This window comes from Thermobia domestica, chromosome 3, assembly GCF_964235325.1.
Source record: "Thermobia domestica chromosome 3, izTheDome1.hap1.1, whole genome shotgun sequence".
Taxonomy (NCBI): domain Eukaryota; kingdom Metazoa; phylum Arthropoda; class Insecta; order Zygentoma; family Lepismatidae; genus Thermobia; species Thermobia domestica.
Genome location: NC_137456.1, coordinates 340015322 through 340042802, shown reverse-complemented (window position 1 = coordinate 340042802; position 27481 = coordinate 340015322). Strand labels below are relative to the sequence as shown.

Sequence of the window (27481 nt, the reverse complement as noted above, 5' to 3'; positions counted from 1 at the left end):
AGAAATTTATTTCGTGTGCAACACTTAACACTACAAACTTCGTGCATCAATTTTTAATCAATATTTTGGTTCCTTCTATGAAACGACTATTATGCATGCGAAAACAGATCAGGAACACGGATCAGGAATTATTTACTTACATTATTGGTTGCGTTGTGGCAAATCACTATGGATAAGCATTCCGGCGAACCGGCTATTCACTAAGTCATTTTAAGCCCTGGGCAGTGTGTATGCCTAACGATCAGCATCGGAAAGGTGGAGCATGGACACGAACTCTGTTCCGACCTCCCATCCTGACTGAGTGACTGAGGTTTAACCTGGTACCTCTTGTCAGGCCAGGGTCGCTGTCTTTTCACTTCCTTGCTTCTCCCCTCTCTTGGCCCATGTTAGTCGCCTGAAAAACAATACAGTGAAACGAAATCATAAAATTAAGCAAAACCGTGTCGTATTCGCTGCATCTCAGTTCACAGATAATACTGGATGGCTATCCAAATAAAACAGTTGTCCCCTACCCTCCCCCCAGGGATGTAATGGAGGGTATTCGCTGGTATACGGCGTATACCCACCTCTAATTTTCGGAGGCTATCGTATAGGCACCTAAAATTTAGGAATTATACGCTATACGCTACATTCGATTCATAGTATATTCACTTCATTGGACACAAACAACAACTGCTTTTCATGTACTGTATTTCAAAATAATTTCCACTAAACAGCTGGTCTTCAGACTGTTGCCGCGAATGTTGTCTAAATTCTTTTAAAATGTTTGACCTTTCGGGAGTGAGAATCGACCGAGAGTCCCTTTTATAATGGACAACATCATTCAATCTGCTGTGTTTATCCTCAAGATGTCATATGTGCTGTTCCTACCTTCTGAAAACTGACCTCTAAATTGTTTCCAAATGCTTTTCTTGGAAACTCTTGTTTCTAGAGATCAGTGAGAGATAGAGTTGACTAGTGAAGAGTAGGACCTACATTCACTCGGTGAAATTGAAGTTATTCTGTTTTGGCAAAGCAATGACCACAGTTTCTACACCCTCATTGGTTCAAATTAAAAGTTTGCTGATTAGGTACAATTTGAGTGAGACAATATGGGATCGAACCTGTTCATTTCTAATCGCGGAAAGTGGTTCCGAAAAAATGAGGTCTTCATTTTAGTTCAAGGGTTCAGAAGAAATTAATGAATGTATTTGCGCCAAGGAATCGTTGACCTCAACAAAATAATAATAATAATAATAATAACACTTGGCCTATCGTTGTTTCGTTTTCGTTCAGATAAAGAATATTTGAAGAAAATTTAACAGGAGGGAGGAGGGGGAGAAAAAAGCCAGGAAAGACTTGTAGTGCTTGAGCATGTCACAGCAATTTTTGATCATTTCAGTACAGCCATCACTTCGAAAATATTTGCTTAGTTATGTTTAAATTTCTTTGTCGGTTGACGAATTAACAGTTGCTTCTCAATTTGCAAGATGTCCAAGGTGTTAGAAAATTGCTTAAAAAGGAAAGGAGACAATAGTTGTGTAATTTTCGTTGACGAAAACGTAGAAGCAAAGACATCGAGAACTAGCGAAGAAAAATCCAAAGATGTTAATTTACCAGCTACTACTTCAGAAAAAGACATAAGTATAATTATTTATTTATTTCACATTACAAAGGCATCTCCCGATTGATGACGAAGATGCAAGGACAACGTCCTTCGTTAAGATTACTGGAAAGGAGACTACTTGAGGCCTATAAGTTAGGTATCATTCCGACATTTGCCCCCTAGTGCGAATGAAGAAAACCCTCTCTTAGGGTAGGTGAACTGCAAAGGCTTTTTTACACCTTCTTGGCCGATTTATTATTATTATTATTATTATTATTATTATTATTATTATTATTATTATTATTATTATTATTGGAATTTATATATATTGTGTAAACGGCCCCAGGCTTAAATTTCGCTGGAAACAGCTATTCGAGTAATTCTACTTTTTAAAAAAATCAATAACCCATAATCCTCGCTGGCCTTTGTAAGCTTTTCTTTGACAGATTAAGTTAATGCTGGAATAGTACAACAGCCTATACGTCCAGACAGCATTCTTTTCAAACACTTTTGTCTGACAGTGTGTTCAAAACTTCATAATATATTAAGCAGTGATGAAACACCTTTCAATATCTGAGAAAATGTCTGATCACGAAAATTGTAATCTACATAGAAGAGCTAGATTTGCGGGTTTTATTTGCCTCCTCGCTTTTAAGAAAAAAAAATAAAAATACAAATTTAAATTAAAAATGTGGAAAAGATACATTTTTTTCTATTTACTTACAACTTTTATTTCTTTTAGGAAAGACTTTAAAGGGACAAAGGGAGAACGTTGTTTTTGGCTTCATCTTTGTCTATTTTTCTTTTTTATTTCCAGAGTGTGTATTCATTTTATTTTATTTCATTTATTTAAGAATTACTAGATACAGCTCAGAGCCCATTTTATACTGGATATCTAACAACAACAATCTAAAAGATTTGGGAAGGTACTGGCCAGGGCTGTCCAGTAGGTACTATCCCGGCATTTGCCTGGTTGGACTGAGGAAAATCCTGGAAGAAACCCATTCAGGATGGTCGGCAGCAGAAATCGAACCCACAACCTCCCGAATGCGATGCCAACGGTCTACCACTTGAGCTACCTCGCTCGGTAAGATTTTCGTTTGCGATTTTTTTCTTTTGAATCGCTCCTCACGGGAAACCTAAGCCTCAAAACATTTTGAATGTGGCACTTTTCGAAAATACGAGTATGGTTTCCTCAGAAATTCACCATACCACTTCTTATAACACTATTAATATTTCTGCTATTGATACTCGAAGTTCAATTTTCTGTAATTTCCCGCGCTTATGACTTGGATAGAACACCGCTTTCGACTTCGGTGTAATAAATTATTTTGCTTGTTTTCGTGTCTGCTTTCAATCCCCAAGTGCTGTAATAGGAATATATATATATATATATATATATATATATATATATATATATATATATATATATATATATAAAGATAACCAAGGAAATTCTGTCGCTTTTTCATTCACCACCTTCGAACATCGATATGTCATCTAAGACGTACCTCGAAGATCAAAAATAGTATCCATCAGCATCAACGACTTTCTGCCAATGCTCTGGAAGCCCATGGATTCCATTGTGGTAGAACTTGGTGGGCCATGAAGCGAAGAAGGTATCAAGTGCACTTTGTACATCTACTAGGGATTTGAACTGGCGTCCTCTAAAGTGAGTGTTCAAGGAATGGAACAGCTGATAATCGGACAGTGCAATGTCCCAAGAGTAGGGTGGATGCAATAGTGTTTCCCATCCAAGGCGTAGAATGGTGTCCTGGGTAATCCTAGCAACGTAGGGCTTAGCGTTGTCCTGTAATAGGAGGAATCCTTTCCGATCCAGAGTTTTGAGTTTTTCTTGAACACCTCTCTACTGCCAACAGTACACAGTTGCATTGATGATAGCTCTAACCAGCTGATAGCAGTTCCCGATTAACGATACCGCGAGCAGTCCACTAAACACACAGGAGGACCTTCTTGTGGTGCAGTGCTGGTTTTGGCTCTTTTGGAACCGGTTCATGGGATGCTAACCATTGATGACTGTGCCATGGAGTTTTGTACAGGACCTACTTCTTATCACATGTAAACACCCTGTCCAGAAATGACTCCTTCCTCAGACGAGACAGCAAAGAAACACAGGTGTTTGCTCACGTTGCCTTCTGTCCCGGAGTCAAATCATGTATTATTCATCAACCCAACTTGTAGTGCTTCCCAAATTGATGGAGGTGATGTCAAATTGTTTCGCCACTCACACTTGATTGTAGTCCCAGTTTCTCACATGTATGGCTACTGTTCGCCTCAATTGCTGCCTGAAGATCTTCATTTTGTTCATGTGTTGGTCTTCCGGCACGTGGTGCGTCTTCGACTGTTTCGTCACAGTCCTTAAACTTGTTAAACCACCGCTGCATTGTCTGCGTAGTCACGACACACTCACCAAGGGCCTCGCATATCTTCCGCCTGGCTGCAGCGGCGTTTGACTCCAGTTTGAACTCGTATACACGCCTTTATGATGCTCCGTGGAGGTCTCATGTTCACTCTGTCCTTACACAAGTTCACGGTGTAACTGAACTGCCAGAACCGGTAGTATGTTGAATATACCCACACTAACAACTGACCTTCGCCTTAACTCCATTCGCAGGCCAATTGAACAGAGAGCTCCACAAAAGCGACGGAACGCTTTTGTGTGTGTGTGTGTGTGTGTGTGTAAAGAAAGATAAGCCTATACCCACCTAAAAAATCAGCATTACATCACTGCCCCCCCTAAGTTACGCATATGAAATGACCTTTCAATGATGGAGAACAATTGTGAATAATGCAGAAACCTCGGTAGTTCTTATTTCGAGTAGGTTTCCATTTACCTTATGAATTTAGTTGGGGTTTAGAGGAAGACTTTGTTCTAGTTTGTATGTTGAGTTTTTATATGACAGACGCTCATGCTTTTAATATAGTTGCATTAACGTAAAACTCAAAGTTATTACATCAGGTAGCACTTGTGGCTAGAACAAGAAATTGTTGCGTAAAAGCAAATCTTTAGTAGTTAATACATGGTCATTAGAGGGCAGGACAACCTCCTTTACTAATAACCCACAAATGTTCGAAATTAGGAAAAATAAGGAAATATTATTATCTAAAATATCGATGAAAATATTTTCCTTTTTTTTTACGGTAGACAGCCATTTTCAATATAACGTGAAACTTGTTTAAAGTTTATACTATTTATCTTCATGCTCACAGGAAAATTTTTATTTTATAACTACATATACAAATAAAGCGTCAGACAAATAAAGTCTGGTTAGCTGGATTGTTATATAAGCTATACACTCAAGGTCTTCCGGATCGTTTTCTGCATTTACTTCGTTCTTATCTCATTGGCAGATCCTTTCATGTGTCAGTTGATGGTGTCAAATCTTCGTCTAGGCCAATTAAAGCAGGTGTCCCACAAGGCGCTGTACTTTCACCACTTTTATATAATCTCTATACAGCAGATCTTCCAACTTCACTAAACTGCTTTTTCGCAACGTATGCCGATGATACCGCCTTTTTCACAACAAGTAGTTCACTTGCACAGTGCTACATCTATATGCAACGTCAACTAGACAGATTTCAGGAATGGGCCAGGCGCTGGAGAATTAAAGTAAATGCCGACAAAAGTTGCGCTGTCATTCACAGTAGAAGACGCATCCGCGCCCCTCGAAATCTAATATATGAGAACGCACACATTCCTCACGCCACGCATGCGAAATATTTGGGTGTGACATTAGATCAGGGGCTCACGTTCGCCCCACACATCAAAGATATAAAGCAACGAGCATTACGAAAAATCTCGGCCGTGTACCAAATTTTTCGCTGCAGTTCAATCTCTCATGAGGTCCGCGTGCACATTTTCAAGATGATAGTCCTGTCCACACTTTCTTATGCATGTCCTGCCTGGCAACATGCTTCTAATAGCCATCTTCAAACACTTGAAAGTGTGCAAACGAGAGCCGGACGCATCATCACTGGTCACGACAGATATACTCGCAACAGCCAAATTCTGGAAGATTTAGAGCTGCCTCCTGTTCGAGAAGTTCTACGGCATCTCCATCACAAGTTCTGGCATACTTTACCAAGACATGTTAATCCAGCTATAGCCACCATTGGCACCGAATGCGCTCTACGGAATGTTTATCGCACGCCACGCATCTAGTATCTTTCCATAGCTCGTAATAACATTATCAGCTACTCTGCGACAGTTGCAGATGTAGACTTCCAGCCATAATAAAACAATAGTAATATCCAACTAGCCACCTGCACATCTATATATATTCTTTATGCCATCTTACTCATGGAGTCAGGGGCTTCGGCCCGATACTCTTCACACAACTTCAACATTACCGTGACCGTGACCGTGAGTAAAACATACTTTTCCAGAGACTTTGCCTCTGAAGCGCCACCTATCTAGAACGGTGACGATTTTTGTAAAAATCCTTCCTACTCCTGATCCTGGGCTTTTCTCCGCGTTTTTACAGCACACTGTTCATCAGAGTTATCTCAGCCAAGGGTGCACAGTGTCACTGCATTAATAGGGGAACTGTCTTACCTGGACTACTATCCAAACGGGTAGTCCAACCTTGCTATCATTACATTACATCTCATCTCATCATATCTTCATTATCGTATTGTCTTTGTCTTCTGGGCATTAGCCCACCGGATAGATCTCCATATGGCGGACTCTTTCACGAAACCTGGCAAACGAACAAATGGCCGACATCCAATTTTACCTTCTGTTGTTGATGGACCATCCGTTTGTTCCACGAAGGTGGGGCCACGGAAGGGGCCGTCAAAATCACAACAAAGCACTTTAGGCTCTCGCCAACGAAGAGACTCTCAAACTTCCGGCACATCCGTTGCATCTTCTGCTTCAGTTCGATCCAGGTCGCCTCAATTCAACAGTAGCTATGCCGCCAGAGTACAAGACTCACCTCCAAAGAAAAAGCATCACACGGAATACTCTGATAATGACACCATGGATACTGGAAACTCACCAGCAGCTTCTACTCTTCCACCTGTTCCATCAACTTTTTCCATCCTTCTTCGTAACTATGATACCAAGTTCTCAAATGAGAAATTTGTTACTCTTCAGCTCAGGAAATACCTTCCACGTGCTTCCATCAAGGAAATCGTGCACACAAGAAACGGCTACATCCTTAAAACATCTGATCCTGATCTCTACAATACGATTCGGAACAAGGTTCCTATCGATACCTTCGGGCCACAAGCCGAAATCACACATCTCAACACTTCGACACGAAAGCAGCTCCTCCACCTCGGAGGCCGTCCCAACTTTCAGTTGTCACGGACCGTCTTACACGGACGAGGAAGTTCACGATGAACTAAAACTGAATGGTTTCACCATTTCCAAAGTGCTTAGAATCCGCAATGACCGTGGGCCAACCTTCATGGTTCGCATTCTTACCCCCATCAAGAGACAATAGACGGCCTGCTAGCTCATGGAGCTTACATATACAACCGGAAACATAGAGTCGAACCATCACTTTCAATGGCACCTTTACCAGTACTTTGCGAACGTTGTCAGGCATATAACACCCATAGTACAGCTGAATGTAAGGATGATTTCAAATGTGGCTACTGTGCAGGACCACATTCTACACGCCTATGTACTAATTTACATCAGCCGGCAAAATGATCTACATGTCCTGACAACCACCTGACATATAGTTATAAATGTAAAGCGAAACCAGAACCAACGCCGCAACATCCAGAATTGGTTGTCCCATTACGTGTAACGTCCATCACTCCCCCCACCACGCCTACAGTAGATAGTCCAGTTACCGTAAATCAACTTCTCACCTTTCTCACCCTTGCACTACAGAATATCCACCCTTTCATCTGTCCACACATTTTACAGCAAATCACACTTGCAGCCAAGACAACATTTCACATTCACTTCACCGCAACATATTCTGGGACTTCAGTACATTTTCATGCATCTCCAACAACTCCAACCAGTTAAGTTTCATTTCATCATGGCACTTAACTTTCTATATTTGAACATCAGATCCTTTTCAAAGAACAAACTACTGTTTGAAACCCTGTTACTAGAGGAACATATCACAGTTTTTCTCCTCAATGAAACATTTCTAACCAAATCAACTCCATGTCGCCTACCGGGATATACAATTCTCCGCGCTGACAATCTCCTGCTTGCACAGCAAGCTAATGGGGGTGTAGCGGTTGGATTTTCTCCTCATTTGCCTTACCGCCAGTTCTACTGTGCTCTTACTCCGTTACCCGAATACATCATTACCACTGTGTATTTCAAATCTATTATCATTACTGTTGCAACTATCTACATCCGGCCTGGGCATCCCCTTCCGCTACAATTTCTACAGCACATTTCAAACACCTATCGCCATTACATCATCATGGCAGATTTAAATATGCATAGTCGCTCCGATCTCGATCGTACCAATTTTGCAGCTTTTATCACCACACACACTACTGGAACTATTCATCAATTGCCCAAACCTACTCGTCCAGAGTCAAATACCACACCTGACATCGTTATAACATCTAGCAATCTCCTAACCCATAGCAGCATTGCAGTACTTGATACACTAGGTAGTGATCACGCTTCTGTTATACTCACCATAAAATTCCATTCTTCTGCATCATCTCGCTCGCAACTGCCTTCCCGTACTTGTTTTCGATTTGATAAAGCAAACTGGATCAACTATCGCTCTTACCTCGCTCAACGCACCGAACACCTGTCATACCCCACTACAGAAGACGATCTATACACCACAGTTGATATACTTACTCAAACCATACAGGAAGCTAGCACTCTCTTCATTCCCACTAGCAAAAGTATCCCATATCAACCTCGACTGCCCCCACATTATCTGACTATGATCTCACGCTCTCGTCAACTCTATCGAGATTACATTCACACCAGAAATCCTGAAGCCCTACTCCATCATCACCGATTGCAAAGAACTGTGCGCAACTACATCCAGGCATATAAACTTCGTTGTTGGGTTAAAACCTGCAATACCCTGTCTATCACCAGTCATCCTACCAAATTCTGGAAAAAGTTTAACGCTTTGTGCGGCAAGTTCACAAAAATACCATACCCAATTCTGATCGGCAATTCTGCTGCTCAAACAGATACGGAGAAGGCAAATGCTTTCGCAGACCATCTGCAGAACATCTTCACCCCGCCGCCCCCTGGAACTACACCCCATGTTGCAGACAATGCTGACACCTCTGCATTCTTGCAACCCAACACCATGCATGAACTGAGTGTAAACCAAGCTATTACTTCATCTATCATTGTTGAAGAGGTCACAGATACTATCAAATGTAAACGAAACACAGCGCCTGGCTTGATAATATTACCTATCGCCAGATCAGAGAGTGTCCACCTATATTACTCATCCTCATTGCCAATCTCTTTACATTCGTACTGCGTACAGGTTACTTTCCTCTACCCTGGAAAACATCTAAAACTCTTATGTTTCCAAAGCCACATAAGCCTCCTCATGAGATCTCCTCTTACAAGCCAATCCAGCTCACAAGCACATTTAGCAAAATTCTCGAACGCATTCTCGTTAAACGGCTTCATACTTACCTCAACACCAGAAATATTATTCCTCTCACTCAAGCAGGCTTCCGCCCTTGTTTCTCCATAAACGATCAACTCTTACGTCTCACAAGCCTTATCACTACGCATTATAATAGAGTGAAACCATCATGTCTAGTCTTATTCGATCTCGAGAAAGCTTTCGATAAAGTGTGGCATCTCGGTCTTATTTATAAACTGATCAGGCTCCAACTTCCTCCAGCATACATACGACTGATCTTCAACTTCCTCTCAGGTCGTATCACCTATGTTGCCATTAACGAACACTTGTCTCATTACATCTTCTTACTGTCAGGAGTTCCACAGGGTTCTGCCCTTTCACCTTTGTTATACATTCTGTTTGTTGCTGACATGCCACACCTTCCTGACAACATTTATTCTTTCCAGTATGCAGATGATACTGCTTTTCTCGCTCTAGGAACATCCATCCAGCATATAAATAAGATCTTACAAACAGCCATCTCTGACTTCTGCCTTTGGTGCCGCCACTGGAAACTCACCATCAATGCTACAAAAACCCAGGCTATCATCTTCATTCCACCAAAGAAAACAAGCAAAGCCCGCAGAAATCAACGTTGCCTCTCTCTCCACGTAGACCAGGTTCCTCTGCAAGCTACAAAAGCAGTCACATACTTATGCATTACGTTTGACACACACCTCACCCGGATGCAACACCTTAAAACAATTTCAACAAAAGCCTACAATCGTCTCAACCTGCTTAAACGTCTCGCAGGAACCACCTGGGGTCTCAAATCACACACAGTCTTGAACACCTACAAAGTCTTTCTTCGCCCTACTCTCACCTATGGTTTCACAGCTTGGATTGCCGCATCAGAAAAATTCTACCACAAACTTCTTATTCTCGAACGCCATGCCTTCCGAATTGCTTATCGCATCACATTACCTAGCCCCACACGAGAATTATATCAGCGCATTACTTTTCCCGCCCTGCAGTACCATCTCGAATCCCTTCGACTCTCATACATACGCCGCCGATTTCAAATCCACCATCCACTACTTTTCGACACAATGCACTATTTAGCACTACATCCTACACCTATCCGTTATCTTCACACTCCATTATCTCTTTTGTTTACGTTATACCATTACACTCTTCCTCCTGATGATCCCTCACTCTTGCTTCTGAACGATCACGTCACTCGTGCTCATTTACCTCTCATTTTTCCATCATTTCATGCACAGTAATTTTCTCATGCTAACTTGGGTTCATCATGTCTCTCATTATAGCCTAGAGTCCCCCTAGGCAAGAAGATAACTGCATTAGTCCGCTAACATTTTCCTATGTGTTGTCCTGTGATTGCACCTCATCTCATACTTCATCCTCATCAACTATATAACTATAATATTAAATTACTATCACTTATCTCCTTATCGTGTTTATTGTATATTATTTAGTGTTCCTCATTTAATATTTTGTAAATCACTGTTCATCTACTTTCATACCAGCTATGTATGTATGTTTTATGTTAAATATATGTATTTATGTTTATCTCTCCACCTAATGTTAAGGAACGCAAAGTTCCTTATGACCATTACTGCTATGAAATAAATAAATAAAGCACTTAGACCAACCACCGCCCTAAAAACCAACAATCCTTTCAAATCACTTCCCTAAAAGAGGGCGTAACCCTCTCAGCGGTAGCTAGCCTTAGCTAGCAATGTAAAAAAAAGCTTGGTGTTAAGTTGACACACAAGTAACACGATAAAGTGATAGTCATTTTGTGTTGTTTCAACACCTCTTTTTTTGCTTTGTATATAACGGTAATTTCTAAAACAAATATAAATAAAAAAACAGACTAAAACATCGTACTTACTACGAACCTAACTCCTCTTGTAGTTAGTTACTGTACTAAGCAGTGATCAAATATTGCAAACGTACTTGTGAGATCAGTGCAGATACCCTACATAGGAGATTGACAGAGGATTTTCATCTTCTGGAGGGTTTAACTTAAATTTTGAAGGTCATTGTTTGTTATCACACTTTGACCAACTATTTTGTCGCTTTGTTAGGGCTGCTGTTTACATCAGTTTATGCGGTGCATATTTGTATCGCACCATGCATAAGCTACCGGGATTAGTTCAAGGTCCCACAAATAAAGCAGTGGTTGATGCCAAACGCGATCCGCGAACCAATCGACGTACCCGTCAGCTCTCGGAGGGTAGTTTAGAGTCGGCTGATAAGCGTTCCAGATCTCGCTCTCCTACCTACATTCGCAAGCCGGAAGAATCAGAACCAATGCAGACGGCCGCTGGGGATCCTAGCACATCTACTGATGGATTATAACTGTCATATGCAGCCACTCTTGCTCGTCCTAAATTGCATTCTTTTCTTCTTACTAACTTCGACCCAAAGTACAGTAACACCCGCCATATCTTTAATCAGATTATTAAATATCTTCCAAGGGCCAGTACTCAACAGGTAGTTTTCACCAGGGGCGGTGTTATTATTAAATCTCAGGACGAAAATTTTGGCATTACTCTACGAAATAAGGCGAGTTACGAGATTTTTGGCAAAGCTGCACAACTGTCTAAGCTTCCTGATAAAATCAAGCAAACTTCTCCCCCTTGAGAATACCAATGATGTCCGTAGTTATTCGCGGAGTTTTACCTGAAATAACAGATGATGAGGTGCTTGAGGAGCTAAAAGCAGAGGGAATTGAAGAGACCAAATGCATAAGTATCAGAAATAATAACGGTCTAAAATATATGGTGAGAGTTGACTACTTCTCAATACTCCATCGATGCATTTTACAAGATGGCGCATATATATTTAAGAAACGTCATAGGGTGGAACCATCCCGAACCAGCCTCCCTCTTCCCATTAGAGGTGAAGGGTGCCAGGTGTATAACCAACATATAACAGCTAAGTGTCCAAATGTCGTAAAATGCGGCTACTGTGCTGGCAACCATGATACTAAAGAGTGTCCGAATACGGGAAAACCACCTCTATGCTCGACCTGTTCCAGTGACAAGCACCCAACTTACAGTTATAAATGTAAAGGCAAACCGACTCTAACTCCTGACCACCCGTAGATGACGGTACCGCTACGTACCATAGATTCTAACGTGTCTTTGTCACAGTCTATCACCTCTCCTCTTATTGTGGAAAACTTCCTCCGCTACATAACACTCATATTACAAAATATTTTCCCATTCCAACGTCAACTTATACTAGACCATGTTATTGCAGCAGCCTCCGCTATATTTCAAATTAACTTATATGCTACATATTCTGGACCATACGTTCATTCCCATATTGCTCCACGAGACACAGCAGTTTAACTCCGTATTTTTGTGTATGAATATGGCCCTTACACTTCTTTTTCGGAACATTCGTTCTTTAGCGCAACATCGAATACTATTTGAGCAGTTACTGTTGGAGGAAAATATCGATTTATTTGTACTAAATGAGACTGCACTCAAACCTGGTACTTATGTCCGATTTCCTCGATATCAATTTCTTCGCTGCGATTACGCAGACAATAACGTACGAGCCCAAGGTGGCGTTGCAATTGGAGTTCGTAATAAACTCACTTATAGATGCAACTCTGTTCCGCAGCATATGCAGTTACCGGAACACCTAGTGGCAACAGTTTACGTTCCTCCGCTTATATTAACAGTAGCTACAATATACGTTCGACCAGGTCATATCATTCCTCTTGCCTTCTTCACCTATTTGTTTCATCACTTTAAACATCTTGTTATATTAGCTGACGTTAATATTCACAGTCGCTCTGCCCGTGATAAAGCTGAGTGTTTAGATCATATCACTCTTAATTTAAATGGGCATGTCCATCAATTGCCCAAACATACACGACCAAGTAGTCAGACTACACCCGATGTTTTTATTAGCACTGTCTCTATGGTCGATAAATGTAACATACATGTACTAGATTGTATTGGCAGCGACCATCTTCCGGTGAAAGTCGTTATCAACCATCAGAGACAACAACTATCTGAATCAACTATGAGAACTATCATGTTATACGACAAGGCGAACTGGGATCAGTTTCGTACTGATATAGATATTGCTCTTGCCCCTTTGTACTACCGACATCAGAGACCGACCTTAATAATACCGTCGATAGCATTAGCACAGCTATCACCAGTAGCGCCAACAAAAACATACCTACATATCGAGGCAAAATATACCAACCTATGCTACCTCCGCAGTACTTGGCTCTCGTCAAAAAGTCTCGCACTTACTTTCGAAAATACGAACAAACACGAAATCCAGAGTATTTGACTCAAGCAAGACGATGGCAAAGGACAGTTCATAACTATATTGTTGCTCATAAACGGCTTACCTGGAGCAAAGCATGCAATGAATTGAATACAGAGTCACATCCCACTAAATACTGGAAAAAATTTCATCTTCTAACTGGACAGACAGTTAGTTCATCTTATCCTCTCATACAGGATAATCAATCTCTAGATACAGATCAAGATAAAGCAGACGCTTTAGCCACACATCTTCAGTCAGTATTTACACCTCCGCCTTGCACACACCAATTCAGCCCTAGAGTTTCTGAAGAGGCAATTGCACAATTACTTCAACCTTCCATCTAGCACACTTTGGAAGCGCATAATCCTTTGACTCATGAAATCACCTCCGCGGAGATACAGTCCATCATCAAGCGGAAACGTAGTACTGCTCCAGGCTTTGACCAAATAACTTACAGATTACTTAAGGAATGTTCGGTCAATTTTTTTATATTTCTAGCATCGATATATACATTTATGCTTAGAACTGGTTTCTATCCTCTTGAGTGGAAGGTATCTAAAGTCTGTACGTTTCTGGAACCCAAGAAATCATCGCATTCTGTATAGTCGTATCGTCCAATCCAGTTAACTTCCACGTTAGGTAAAATCTTTGAAAAAATACTCGTATCTCGTTTACACCCATACATTATGGATCTACAACTTCTACCTCTCCATCAAACTGGATTTCGACCTCATTATAGCATAAATGATCAACTACTTCGTCTAACTACAATTATTACCAATCATTATAATAAGTCTCTTCCGTCATGTCTCGTTTTAATGGATCTGGAGAAAGCTTTTGATCGGATTTGGCATTATGGATTATTTTATAAACTTCTTAAACTGGGTCTTCCTGTTACATACGTCAGAGTCATATTTTCTTTTCTACTCAACCGAATAGCCTATGTCAGCATAAACAACTCATTATCACATCGAGTCTTCCCATACACAGGAGTACCGCAAGGCTCTAGTCTATCTCCTCTTTTGTACATACTTTATGCTTCCGATTTACCATCTCCATCACCGAACACTTATCTTTTTCAATATGCTGATGATACAGCTTTTCTTACACTGGGAAACACAATACAGCAGATTAATACAAACTTACAGACAACAATTACTAGCTTTCTGAATTGGTGTAGTAAATGGAGACTTTCAGTTAATGAAGACAAAACACAATCACTTGTTATTTTACCTCCTAAATGCCGCAGAAAAAGTTAAGCGAAATCCAAATTTACTACAGATATGTGTGGGAGATCACTTTCTTCAGCCAGCAAAAACTGTCACATACTTAGGAATCATTTTTGACAATAAGTTGCGATGGACACCCCACCTTCAGAAACTTGCTATCAAAGCAAAGAACCGTTTACAACTTCTTCGTCGTCTGGTTGGCCAGACCTGGGGTCTAAATTCCAAATTATTGCTTAACACATACAAAGCATTTATGCGGAGTATACTTATATTTCGACACATAGCCTGGTGTTCAGCGCGTCCGAAATTTTACAATAGGCTTGAAATTCTAGAGAGACATGCCATTCGTCTTGCATTTAGGATCAAAATTCCGTATCATAATACTGACTTGTATGAAAAAATTACCTTTCCTCCGCTTGTACAACACATAGCACAATTGAGTCATAAGTTCATAACTACCAGTCTCCATGATCGTAAAGATAACTTTCTTGACACCATATTTACAGATTTACAACAAGAATCTCAATCTAAATACTGCTATACACCACTCAGCGTTTTGCTTTCCATATACATCCGCACCCTTCCAGCAGATCACCATCATGTCATCTTTTTCCGTCATCAACTCATCCGTCAACATCTCCCGCATCTTTTTCCATCATAGCACTTGTCTCTCTACAACACTAATCTAGGCTTACCCCATGTTTCTCATCAGTCCTGAGACGCCCCAGGACAGAAGATTAAGCTGCATTTGTTTATACTAACATCTATATGTTGTGTTGTGGCGTTACGAGCACCTCACTCATCATCATTTTTCCATTTTTTGCATTTTCTACGTTATTCATTAGTTTCAGGTTTTTCCGCACCTTTTTGTTATCTTTTATATGTGCACCTTTCCTTACTAGTTTATTATTCATATATTATGAATGTTATTGTTGTTTGATATCTTTATTTTGTAATTTTTGTTAGTGTGTAATAACAATAATTGTTTCAGAGCCCTTTGACCAGCTATGAGTTTAATAAAGAATAATTGATGCTCCCACACCCCTGGCCAAGAGAGAGGGCGAAACCCTCTAGTGGCCGTTTCTTTACACCCATTGATTCCGAGTTCTTTACCAATCAACAAATGTTGTACTTAAATTGATATACATCACCTTCCCACTCAAAGAGTAAAGTATTGTTACTACCCACCACTCTAAAAAAAGACTAAAAATGATTGACTTCTTTTTCTATGTTTTAAATTGTTTTTGGGTAGGAATGTTGGTTGTAGTCATTTCGGTGATTCCCAACATTTCTTAAAGGAAGTATGTTAAATATTATGGAAAGGAATTTGTAACGCCTTAGAATTCCACTAATAATAATCTAATTAAAGGCCATAATGCGAGTCATACACTAACTGGAAATCAATGTCCATTATGAAATTTTAAACAGGCATTCTATTTTTCTAATCAGAAAAGTTAATGCTACTGAAGAAATGGTTTTTAGAGTGTCTAACACTCAATAATCAATCGGAAGGAATGAAGAAATAAAACGCCTTTTGATTTTTTCTCTTAAGTACGTTAATTCATGCAATGTAGTGTTAATATCGAAGCCGAAAGTAGTAGTAGATTCCCTCAATTTCCGATTTCAGTAAACCTATTAGATTGGGGACGGAGTATATTCTTGGAATGCTTAATTCCTCAAGTAAAACTACTTTCCTTTATCTATTACCTACTTCATTCTATAGCAATCACCATTAAAACTGGAAGTAATTAATTTCAGCCAGTTTCAGTAAAGAGGTCAGAGTAGAGATGGAATATTTTCGTCGAATGCTTAACTCAAACCAGAAATCAGCTTCTGGCTATCTGTTACTGTTTTTGCTTAATAGGCATCAATGTTAAAAGAATAATTGATTGGTTTCTACCGCTTCATGCAGTGCTACCAACTTTAGCGACAAATCGAAAAATCTAGTGGATTTGGAGAAACAAACACCGACAATTTTGTTTTCTTTACAAAAAGACTAATGAATGTCGAAATATTCTTTCGACGTTAAATGTTCTTTGATGATTTTTCGTTTTCTTTTTACCCATTTCCGTATCACTAAATGAGCGATTACTAAGAAATTAATAAAAATAAAATGAAATCTTTCAGTTTAACGTCCCACGCTTACCCTCTTCAGGCTACAGGAGACGGATGATTAAGGGAAGTGATTGGTGGTGGAGAAATTGGTGGGATGAAAAATGTGAGAGAAAACCTGCGGATGCTATGTTGTTCACCACAGACTTGTTTGGCCGGGGATCGAACCAGGCCGTTGTCAAGGGGGGCTAGGGCAGGCTCAGCCCCCCCTAAATTTTTTGCAGCCTCCTACTAAAGTCATAGTTCGAATTAACGGGGGATGCCGGGGAAATTCCCATTTTGTAAAAATGTATGTCCGGCTCGTATCACAGAAGTAACATAACATCCATTTCTGGGATAAATTTTCGCCTTCTACATTTACAGCAACAATACATAAACATAACCCTCTCGTTCGAAAGTTCAATTCGAACCCTGACTGAAATGTTGGAAGAAATTGTATTTCCAAATGTACTAGAGTGCTAAATTAAAATTTACTTTAATTATCCTCATTTAAAGTATTGGCCTATTTATGCGCTACGCTTCTTTAATTTCTTTGAGCGTGAGACTGGTTTATTTATCTTTGTTTTAATGCTTCGTGTGCAAACGACCTTCGCTGCAGGAGAAAAATAATTTATGGTTATTCTATCGGCAAACATGCATTTGTGTTCAGAAACAACATAGTTTTACCTTAATCTGCGGGTGAAGAGTTTACTCATAGCTACTCATAGCTATCTAAAGACGGCTATGGTTTACTTCTACCTGTCCTTCTTGGAATTTGCAACTGAAAACATCCTTTTGCTGTGAGTCATTGGCTTTCTGTCAATATGCAAGAGATTGAAAAGACAGCATCCCTCAAAAGGGGGATGCAACTGCTTCGTTCTAATCATCACATAGGTGTATGGGTTTGTTTTGTGTATATTGGACATGGAGAGAGGGGGGGATTTTGACTACGTTTTATGTCACGTGATAACGGAGTAAGAAAAGTTTCCTTTTCTGAATTGTGTTTACTCTTGTTGTGTTGTTGAACATGGTTGTAATTGAAAGTTGATCTATACAGGTTTCTGAAGATGCACCGAAGTTGACTTGAAGAATGAGAATTGTAGTGTATCAGCAACTTGACTATTTGTTAAATAACTTGGAATAGATAAATAATACTTTTAATATATCTTTAAAGTAAAGATAAGTTCGATTCACTTAATCTTTCTCGGGGATGAATTATTAGATACTTTATTAAAATAATTTAATAATTGTTGCCAATCTTTGGTGCTAGAATCAAATGTTCATGCAGATAATCAGACGTAAACCTAATCATCCAAAGTTACTATTTTGTAAAAGAATACCTTGCAATCTTCTGGTATGTAAACAAAAAATGTAGCAAACTAAACGGAGGTAGTAGTTGCACTTATAGGAAAAACAGAATTTTCAATTAAAAATTGAACCTTATTGGATGATAATATGTATAATGCTTTATAAATTTGAAATTCGAACTTTGACTTAAAACAGGTTGCGTTGGGGAGTTTAGCGTCCCTCTTCAACAGGGAGGCTATGTAGACACGGGACCTATACCTTAAAGTAACATCCAAATCACTATCGGTTTGAATCCGAGGACTCCCAGTACGGTTTGAACCCGAAACCAGACGCGCCAAAGGCGAGCGCTGTACCCATGAGGCTACGGGGTAGCCTACAAAAGTAACAATTTGCTAATGTAGTTTCATTTTGAAGAAGAGATATCTTCAATAGAAATAAGTAAATAGCTGTTTAAATCATTAGTTCTTAACTTAAACTTTTTTAGTACCTACGAAAGCAACTGATGTCGAATTCTTATTTGTACAATGTAAAGAAGAATTTCATGTATACTTTGATATGAATTGTACTATACAAAGAAAATTTAATAAATTGTTACTTCTCTTGTCAATTTCGTTTCGAGAAAGAAGGTAACTGCGCTAGAACAGGGAACATTTTTGGAGTTATTTCTTATTTGAATGCTCGAGTACCAAAACATAACATATTATTTTTACTTAAACATGACTTTAGAGCAATCGTCCTAAATGATTGTTGATAGTATGTTCCAAAGAGTCTAGAGCAGTGGTTTTTAAACTGGAGTCCGCGGACCCCGAGGGTCCGCGTGACCTGGCTACGGGGTCCGCGACGTGTAAAAATTGAAACGTGTTGTGATAAAATGGAACTCACAGCTGTTATGCAAAATGTATTTTTTCAGTTACTAAAAAGACAGCAATTAGAAATTATACCTACGTTTGTAAATTTGAATATTTTCTTTTCTAAATTTCTGCCCTGAAGCCTGTCAACCGTTATGTAGGACTACTTCAGGTGAGAGGAATTCCTTCTTTGTTAGGGCATTTTCTCAAAAGGAGTTGTACATTAACTGCACCGTTCCGATCTTGTTTTGTTGAGTTACAACAATGACATCACCAGAAATCTCGATCTGGACACAATTGTTCTAAGATTGGCAGCATCCAAAACAAGGAGACTTATACTGTGATTGTGTTGTTAGTGATTGTTCAAATGTTCAACTTGTTTCTATTATACTGTGCCAACATGAGGAGTGTATATATGCGTGTTGTGTTTGTGTTTCTTAATCTTATAAAATTTATAAATTTGTAGATAGCAAAAACCCATAAACATATCATTATTTCTTTCGAACATCACCATAAAAAACTGATCAAAAAATGTTTAGAAGTACAAGTGTAAAATAAAGCCCGTAATATTTGAAGAAATGTAAAGTTTCGTATCTAAGGACATGTAAATAATAATACAGGTGAGATGTTAATTTCATTTTTCCAATATGCATATATTTGTTTAGGCCACATGTATTTCAAAATATTGATTTAAGATTTTGAGACCCTCCTCTGTAGAATTTCTTTGAAGATAGTATTAAATCTCATTACTTTCTAGATGTTTTCGAGTTTCACAAATATTTTTTCAGTCCATCAAAAATTTAAAAACGTATTTCCTGTACTAATTCTTTGGAAATTTTAATGATTGGTTCGTTCGGCCAACTATTTTTTTTAAAGTATTTTTTTTACTTCCTTGAAGATGAGAAAACGGAAGAAATAATTTGTTGCCATAACAAATAAAAAAAAAGGAAACACATAGTATTCTAGCTTTCAGGTACAATTGTACTAACGCTATAGAGGAAAATTTTAATAGTAATTCCTTCAGGCTGTAGTTTTAGTTTTAAGAGCATAAGAAATTATTCATCATCACACACAGAGACAGACATTATATATATATATATATATATATATATATATATATATATATATATATATATATATATATATATATATATATATATATATATATATATATCTGTGTGTGTGCCCACCCTAATTTACATTTAGCCCCCCCTAAATTTCGAGGCTGGCTACGGGCCTGGATCGAACCAATAACCCCATTCACTTGAGGTAAGTCCTCTACCACGGCTTTACGGTGAATCTGTTAAAAAGTGAATATAACGTATGTGAATGATTATATGAATTCCATAATTCGGGAATGACCTTTGTAGTTCATGACATCGTCACCTGTGTAGAGCATCTGTTACAAATTCTGGTATTCTACTGGTGCTTCTAACAACTGACAGCACAACCATGTAGTATCAGGTTAATTAAAACTTGACAGCTCGGGACAAGGCGGGAAGTAGATTATTTGTGGATTGTTACTGTACGTTCGCTTTCCAATCAGAACTAATTAGGGCAATGGGCAAACTTTTGTAGAATATGGCCGAAAGGAAAGGAAAATCTAAGGCGGTCAGTATAATTTATGAAAATAAGAATGACACATTTGATGTAATTCTTGTAATGTAAACCCTATTCATAACTGAAGTTTTTCATAATCTGGAACAAACTTGATTGATTTAATTTCCAGTTTCTACCCTTTCAGTAGCTAGGCTATATGACACGCGGATCTACAGCTTAACGTGGGATTGGAACTATATAAGCTCCCGCCGGGAATAAAACTCAGGTTTCTCACGACAAAGGCACTTACGTTAAAAGCTTAGCTAGGAGGGAGCTTTGGTTCGAACTTGGATGCACTAATTCTCAGAAATGAAGTTAAATGCTTATCTGCCGGTTTGTTTCTAATACAACTCTTTCGAAGAAACTCCATTCTTTTGTTTATTTGTCAGATTAGGAATCATATCGAGAGTCATTCACAGAAGTGCTTGTAACTCGCGAGTCATAGTTTGTTCGTTACTGAACTAGGGCATTTCTAATGAATTTCTAATTATATCTAGTTGCAGTGTGCACTGTACTACATAGTGCTGAGTAATTGAGAAACGGCAGTGACTAAAGTGTGCAATCTGTGCGTGTTTTGTTACCCTTAAAAGTGCTGTTTTCTTTTTTAAAAAGCAATAGGTTGAGCTGAAGAAGAAGGAGAAGTATGGAGGAGGAGACATTATTTGTTTGCGAATATGAATATAACTTTTTCTTAATGATTATGTTTACTTTATGTTTACTTATACATGTTTACTTCATGTTGTTTCGCAAAAGAGAGAAAGAAAGGAAAAAGAATAAAAAATTTCGTTTTTAGGCGGGTAAAAAGGAATAATAACTGTTTCAGTGACCTCAGAACCTAATTAGCGACATTTTATCAACAAAATTGGGCAACAGTGTCGTCTGATTTCAGTATTACCTCCATCAGACAACTTGATTCACAACTTTGAGTTTTCTCGTGGCTTTACGGTTAGTGTACATGCCCTTGTGATGAGAGACCCGGGTTCGATTCTAGGCGAGATCTCATGTACTTCGATTTCACATTACGTTGTGGATTCACGTCTCATATAGCCTCGCTGGTGAAAGGGACGCTCAACTTAAAACTCAGATCGATTCCCAACTTTTGACTCTCTGCATCCTGAGGAAATTTTGTGTTGATCCAGAAGATTGTTCTGGAGATTTTTTGTCTTCTGGATGCAGACGAACAGGGAGAATATGTGATGAAGCTAAACGAAACTCCTAAAGAAAATAAATAATAAATAAAAGAAAGAAAGAAAATACCAAACGAGAAATTATCAACTTCCAGAATGTTCCACACAAAATGTGTTCAGAACGAAGTTTCTCTAGAACTGTTAGGCTCAGTATAAGGTGCTGGCAGAAGGGAGGTGTAGACACAGCATTTCAATCAACAAACCATAATTGTCCTCGATTAAGGAAACACAAACTGTTTCACATTCGTAGAAAGTTAAATAATCTTATTTTTGTATATTATTATTATTATCTTGTATTTGGTATAACACGGGAAATTCAGAAACCATATGCTACTTTTTGTTCTACAAATGGAGTTATATTACTTTCCAGATTGACATCACTGTACCGAATGTACTAAGTTGGAGAAGGCCGTCTAGGAACAACTCAGGGAAGGGGCACATTCCTGGACAACCTGCAGCAAGATCTACCTATTGTAGACTTTATTTCTGTGTGATAGAATGGAAAATAATCAAAATGTACTTGAAAAGTGCATACGAGTTAAGAAATGAAACACATCTAAGCTATTTCAATATAAGATTGCATATATAAAAGTCTATAAATAATTAATAATGTTTTGTACATCACCTCTATAAACTTCGACCACCACTGTTAAAATATTTGTGAAATTATTTATTGAAAGAAAATAAGAAACAAATATAATAAAGATTGTGTGCAGTGTTTGAAATAAATTATATTTATTGAACTTCAAAAAATCACATAATATTAATAATTTATAAGTGAGTCACAGTGTTATTTCATTTTATTTGAGTTAGTTTTTTTGGTTTTCTTGGTTGCAATTTCTTTTAGAATTCTATCTAAATTCAAATTCCTGAGAATTTGCGATCCAATGGACAAAACTGCCAAACTGGTCAAAGTTTTTTTTTTTCCTGTGAATTGATGATCTGAATTAAGTTTTTTTTTATAAATCTATTTCAACTTGGAAGAAAGCTGTTTTCTCCAAATGCCACATTCAGTAGAATTCTAAAGTAAGCTTCTTTTACAATATATTCTTGTGTGTATTTGCCAACCGAGAGTAGAATAGACTCCAGTGTGGGGCCTGAGTTGAAGCAAGAGGTCTAAGTCTGTCCGCACATCACAGATGGATCCAGAAGGATTCTGAGTATTGCATTGTACGTAAAAGAAGCTGGAAAACACGAAAAGAGCATAAAAAGTATTCAACTTGAGTTCTCGTTGAGAAGTACGTTGAGAGTTGTACGTTGAGAAGAATGGGAAAACTTAGGTAACTGGAACTACAAACCAATTTAAAGCATTAGAAATAAAAGGAGTAAAAGCTTATAATTTAAAACCTGTAATATAAATGTGTTAGGAGATTGTTCGAGAATAAAATCTACCGAGTGATGTGGTAGACGTGCAATGAAAGGAAAACAAGAATGGAAGAGAAATATATAATTAATATATAGTGTTAATGATATCCGTGTAACGTGGGTTCTTGCCGCCATGGCATGACGCATCCTCAGATTAGGGATTATGGAGAACGCCTCTAGATACAAAGGTTAGCTGCGAATATACTTGAAAGTAGTTGGGGACAGACGACAAACGGTGGTCCTCCAGCTTCGCGTTTGGCATGACGCTAAGAACCTCATTCTGTGAAAATGGCACTTGTTCATAAAGATACACAAAAGCTTGGGACGGAGACTTATAACTTGGCACGATTAGTGATGGGTAAATTCCCGGGAAGATATTTATCGGGAATGTTCCCGGGAAGATTCCCAAAATTTGGAATCTTCCGGTAATTTATATACAATCACAATGAATATATATTTAATACAATACATTCTATTACTATATAATGATTTCAGAATTAAATTGTTTTTTTTTTATCTCAGTATATTATTACTGTTGTCTCCAAAGGATTCTTTAAAATGTATATTTTGGACGGTATTATGTTATTTTATTAATATTTTATTATATGTAGAGTATAAGCATAAATATATATTTACTTACAATATGCAAGTAAATGTGTGGAAAAAATTATATAGTAAGTCCACATAGTATTACACCGCTAAACAGATTAACTTTATATGTAAGTAACTTTCTAAACTTCACTCTACTATTTATATTATAAGCATATTGAATTTTTAAATGTTATAAACAAATTAGGTTGGGTAACTGCCAGAAGACACATGTCTTTCTATTTTATCAACATTTGCGCATGAATATTTATGTTCACAATATTTGCAAGATACTGACTTATCTTTATAATTTTGCACCTAACATTGCCACACACGATCTTTCTTCCTACCTATTTCTCGAAATTTGATGCGTTAATTCACATGTAAAAGAAGTCCCAGCACCTTTTCAGAAACTCGAGTCGTAGATAGGAGAAAAGCCTACGTCTATTACTAGCGATGGTTCACGGTGTATTAATAGTACTTCATCTCTATTTCTACATTATTTCTACATTACGTTACAAACTGTTTCCTTTTCATCATTTATAAATTAGTACTTTGATACCTTTTAGTGCAAATGGAAATGGAACTTAAAAATCATGTTATTAGTTATATAAACTACAGTCAACGAATTTTATTTTTTCAACCTCCAATTTGTTTAACACCTAGAAGTAAATCATAATAAATGAAAATAAAGTAATTAGTCATATGGTTCTTATAATTTGGAAGATAAAGTAAAGAAATGGAAATAAATTTCTTCCCGGGAATTTATACGCCAGGGAAAACCCCCGGGAATGTTCCCATTTTTTATTTTCCTTCCCACCAGTGGCGGATCTGTAAGGTAAAGGCAGGAAGGACCTGCTAGTACCCACACAGTGATAGGTATATCGTATCATAAACTTTCAAAAATATATAAAAAAAAACTAACAGCACAGGATGTGCTAGGCACGTGCCATTTAGGTGTCCCAGCTACTTTTAGATACCCTACACTTGGCACATATGATATTCATGTGTTAAGTATTTACTTCAGCTACCTACAGGTGTAGGTGTTTGTTACACCTAATTGATATTTGCCACTATGTGCCACAAATATAGCATTTATATACATGGCTTAGTTTCGCACTCTAACAGTCATTTGTTTTTATGTCTTCACTTGGGACATGCCTCTCTCATGTTCTAGGTACGTCCTTTAGGTACATACTGTTTCAGATACTCTAACAGCACAATATGTGCTAGGCATGCAACATTTAGGTGTTCTAAATTCATCTCCCACATTGGGTTCATTTGTTGCTTCTTTTTCTAAGCGATTGTATACTAGAAGCAACAAACGTACCAACTTAAACATGTGTAAAACAATTATTTAACTTTTAATGTTTTTTTATTTGTAATACTCTTTACGTTTAATGGTTTTATACTCTTACGATAATTATTATTGCCGTTATGAGATATTTACAGGAATTTTGTCAGTATCATTATATTTACTATTATGTATAATAATATAAATATTATATGAGCTATCTATATTAAGTACCTTCTGTAATTGGAGATTCTATCCTCCGTTGAAGGAGAAAAAACAAATAAGCTTTATTAGAGGAAAAATGTCACCGATCATTTGAAAGTGAATATGGAAGAACTATGAAGTAAAGTAAATAGACACTCGTCATTTTTTTATAAAATTACATCGCGAATAGATTTTATCTGATCCCAAACGGTTATCGTCGAATATACGCGGTTAAAGGGGCACTCTGATTAGCCCAATTCAAATGACCTCAAAAAAAAATTCCCTCTACAAGCGACATTGTGTTCTTCGCCTCCGTGGCCAAGTCGGTAGAGCACGTGGCCACTAATCCTAAGGTTGGTGGTTCGCGCCCCTCCTAGGGTAACCCTACCTCTCTTCTTACTTGTTCAAAGTGTTCTTTAGACTCACCTTAATGTAAACACATTACGCATATAGGCGATTTAACATATTTTCGGGGAATAATATTGTGGTTCATTGACGCTTACGGCACATGGAACATAAGTAGAACATACTAAGCACATTCCCCAAATATGTAAAACATGTGCCTAGAGGCGGACGTAGACTGTGGCTATCACTTGCCATCCCTGTGATTTCTTTCTCAGCGGTACACTCATATCCAAAGTGATTGTCGCATGTCTATAACTGTCATCTTGTAACAATATAATATGTTAATGATTTTGCAGGGTACTTTTAATACTGATTCTATGTATATAATCGGGAAATGTATATTTGTGGCAAATTTCATAGCAAAAGAGTTATAAATACGAAAATTAGAATGAGTAAAACAAAATGTTGATAAAAGGATGAGAAAGTTTTATTTTCGTTCTATTGTTCTTCTTTACTGCTCTTTTGGCATGACATTTGCCACACACATGTGTTTGGAGCCTATACACATACTAACAATATAAGAAACATCGGGGAAATTCGTTAGCAAATTATATTGCTACAACAACATATTTATATACATGCGACAATAATTTTGAACATAAGTGTACATAAGGCACTTACTGGACACATTCGCAGGTACGTAAGGGAACATGAAAGGCATATGCCTGGTATGTGATTGTGCTGTTAGGTTAATACCTTAAATTATTTTGTCACTGAAAAAACTGGGGGCCTAGAAACAGGAATCCAAAGTAGAGAACGGGTTCAGTTGGCTAAAAAAAGAAGTCAAAATGGAAATCTTTTGTGAATGCGGCATTGAATATCGGGGTTCCACAGACCACAGTGTTAGCTAGTTAGTTTAGTTGGTATTAATGATATAATCCCTACCTCAAGACGAAGATCCATAACGATTATATAGGATGAAAACTTCAATAAATGGGAGAACTTATCTATTATAGTAGTCGCGCCGAGTCTTGATGTTGGACCTAGATCTGCCGATTTCGCCAGCCAATAGAACGCGAGGGTGTGTTCCGGTTATCAACCCCCACTAATCAAATTTTGTCAGTGCCGTCTCTCGCGCTAGACGGAAGACATCTTCCGAGAGTACAGTGTTGTCGGATTGGCGCCAAGTTTCGTTTTGTTAATTGTTTATTGTTGCGTTATAATTTTGTTGTTGCTATTCGTGTTATTGTTACCGTTTTAGAATAACTGTTACAGTGGTTATTGTTGCGCAGTGTTAGTATTGGTAATTTTAATTGTTTTCCTGTGCTTCTGTGTATACTCTTACACGCGTATTTGTTATTGGATTCGTTTATTCCCTCTTTCACCTCGTGTTCGTGTTCTGTTCTTGGGATATGCAATACGAGTGGCATTAGATACAATACGAAGGTGATTCACAAGCAATAGACATCTATTATTTATATTGCTCTTCAGTTTTTAAAAAGAAGCCAAAGCAGGAGCTCCTCTAATCATCATAAACAAAGTGAAGGAGGGAGCTGCAGAAGCTTGTGGGGTAAGCAGGAGCTCTGTTCAACTCATAACTGGAGAGGCAATGGGAGCACAAGCTTCAGCAGCTGAAACATCCTTCGTTTCGCAATGAAACGAAGAAACATAAGACCAGTTATCAGTGATCTGGATCATTTTCATAAAAATGTTCTCAGGAGGAGAATATTCCATTACTATGAGAATTGTGAGTATCCCACGGTGGATAAACTTCTTCGTGTTATGAGGAATGAAATTAACTTTAAGGAGAAAGCAACATCCTTACGTTCCATTTTGAAGTTAATGGGTTTCCATTACGGGAATAAAAAAGATGAAAGTACCTTCTTGAAAGAGAGGATATTGCTGCTTCGCGTGTAACATTTTTACGCAAAATCTGTAAGGCAAGAGAAGAGG

The 27481-nt window shown here is 38.1% G+C and overlaps 1 protein-coding gene across 2 annotated transcripts in view; it reads left to right on the top strand.

Moving 5' to 3' along the window:
- LOC145681259 (uncharacterized) overlaps positions 1–22537 on the top strand; it is a 395864-nt gene extending 373327 nt beyond the window's left edge. For both annotated transcript variants that reach the window (XM_081752831.1, XM_081752830.1), the window contains one exon: positions 22103–22537. In XM_081752831.1, the coding sequence (XP_081608957.1) occupies positions 22103–22130 (28 nt within the window). In that variant the 3' untranslated portion in view covers positions 22131–22537. The remainder of the gene's footprint in view (positions 1–22102) is intronic.
- The last annotated feature ends 4944 nt before the right edge of the window (positions 22538–27481 follow it).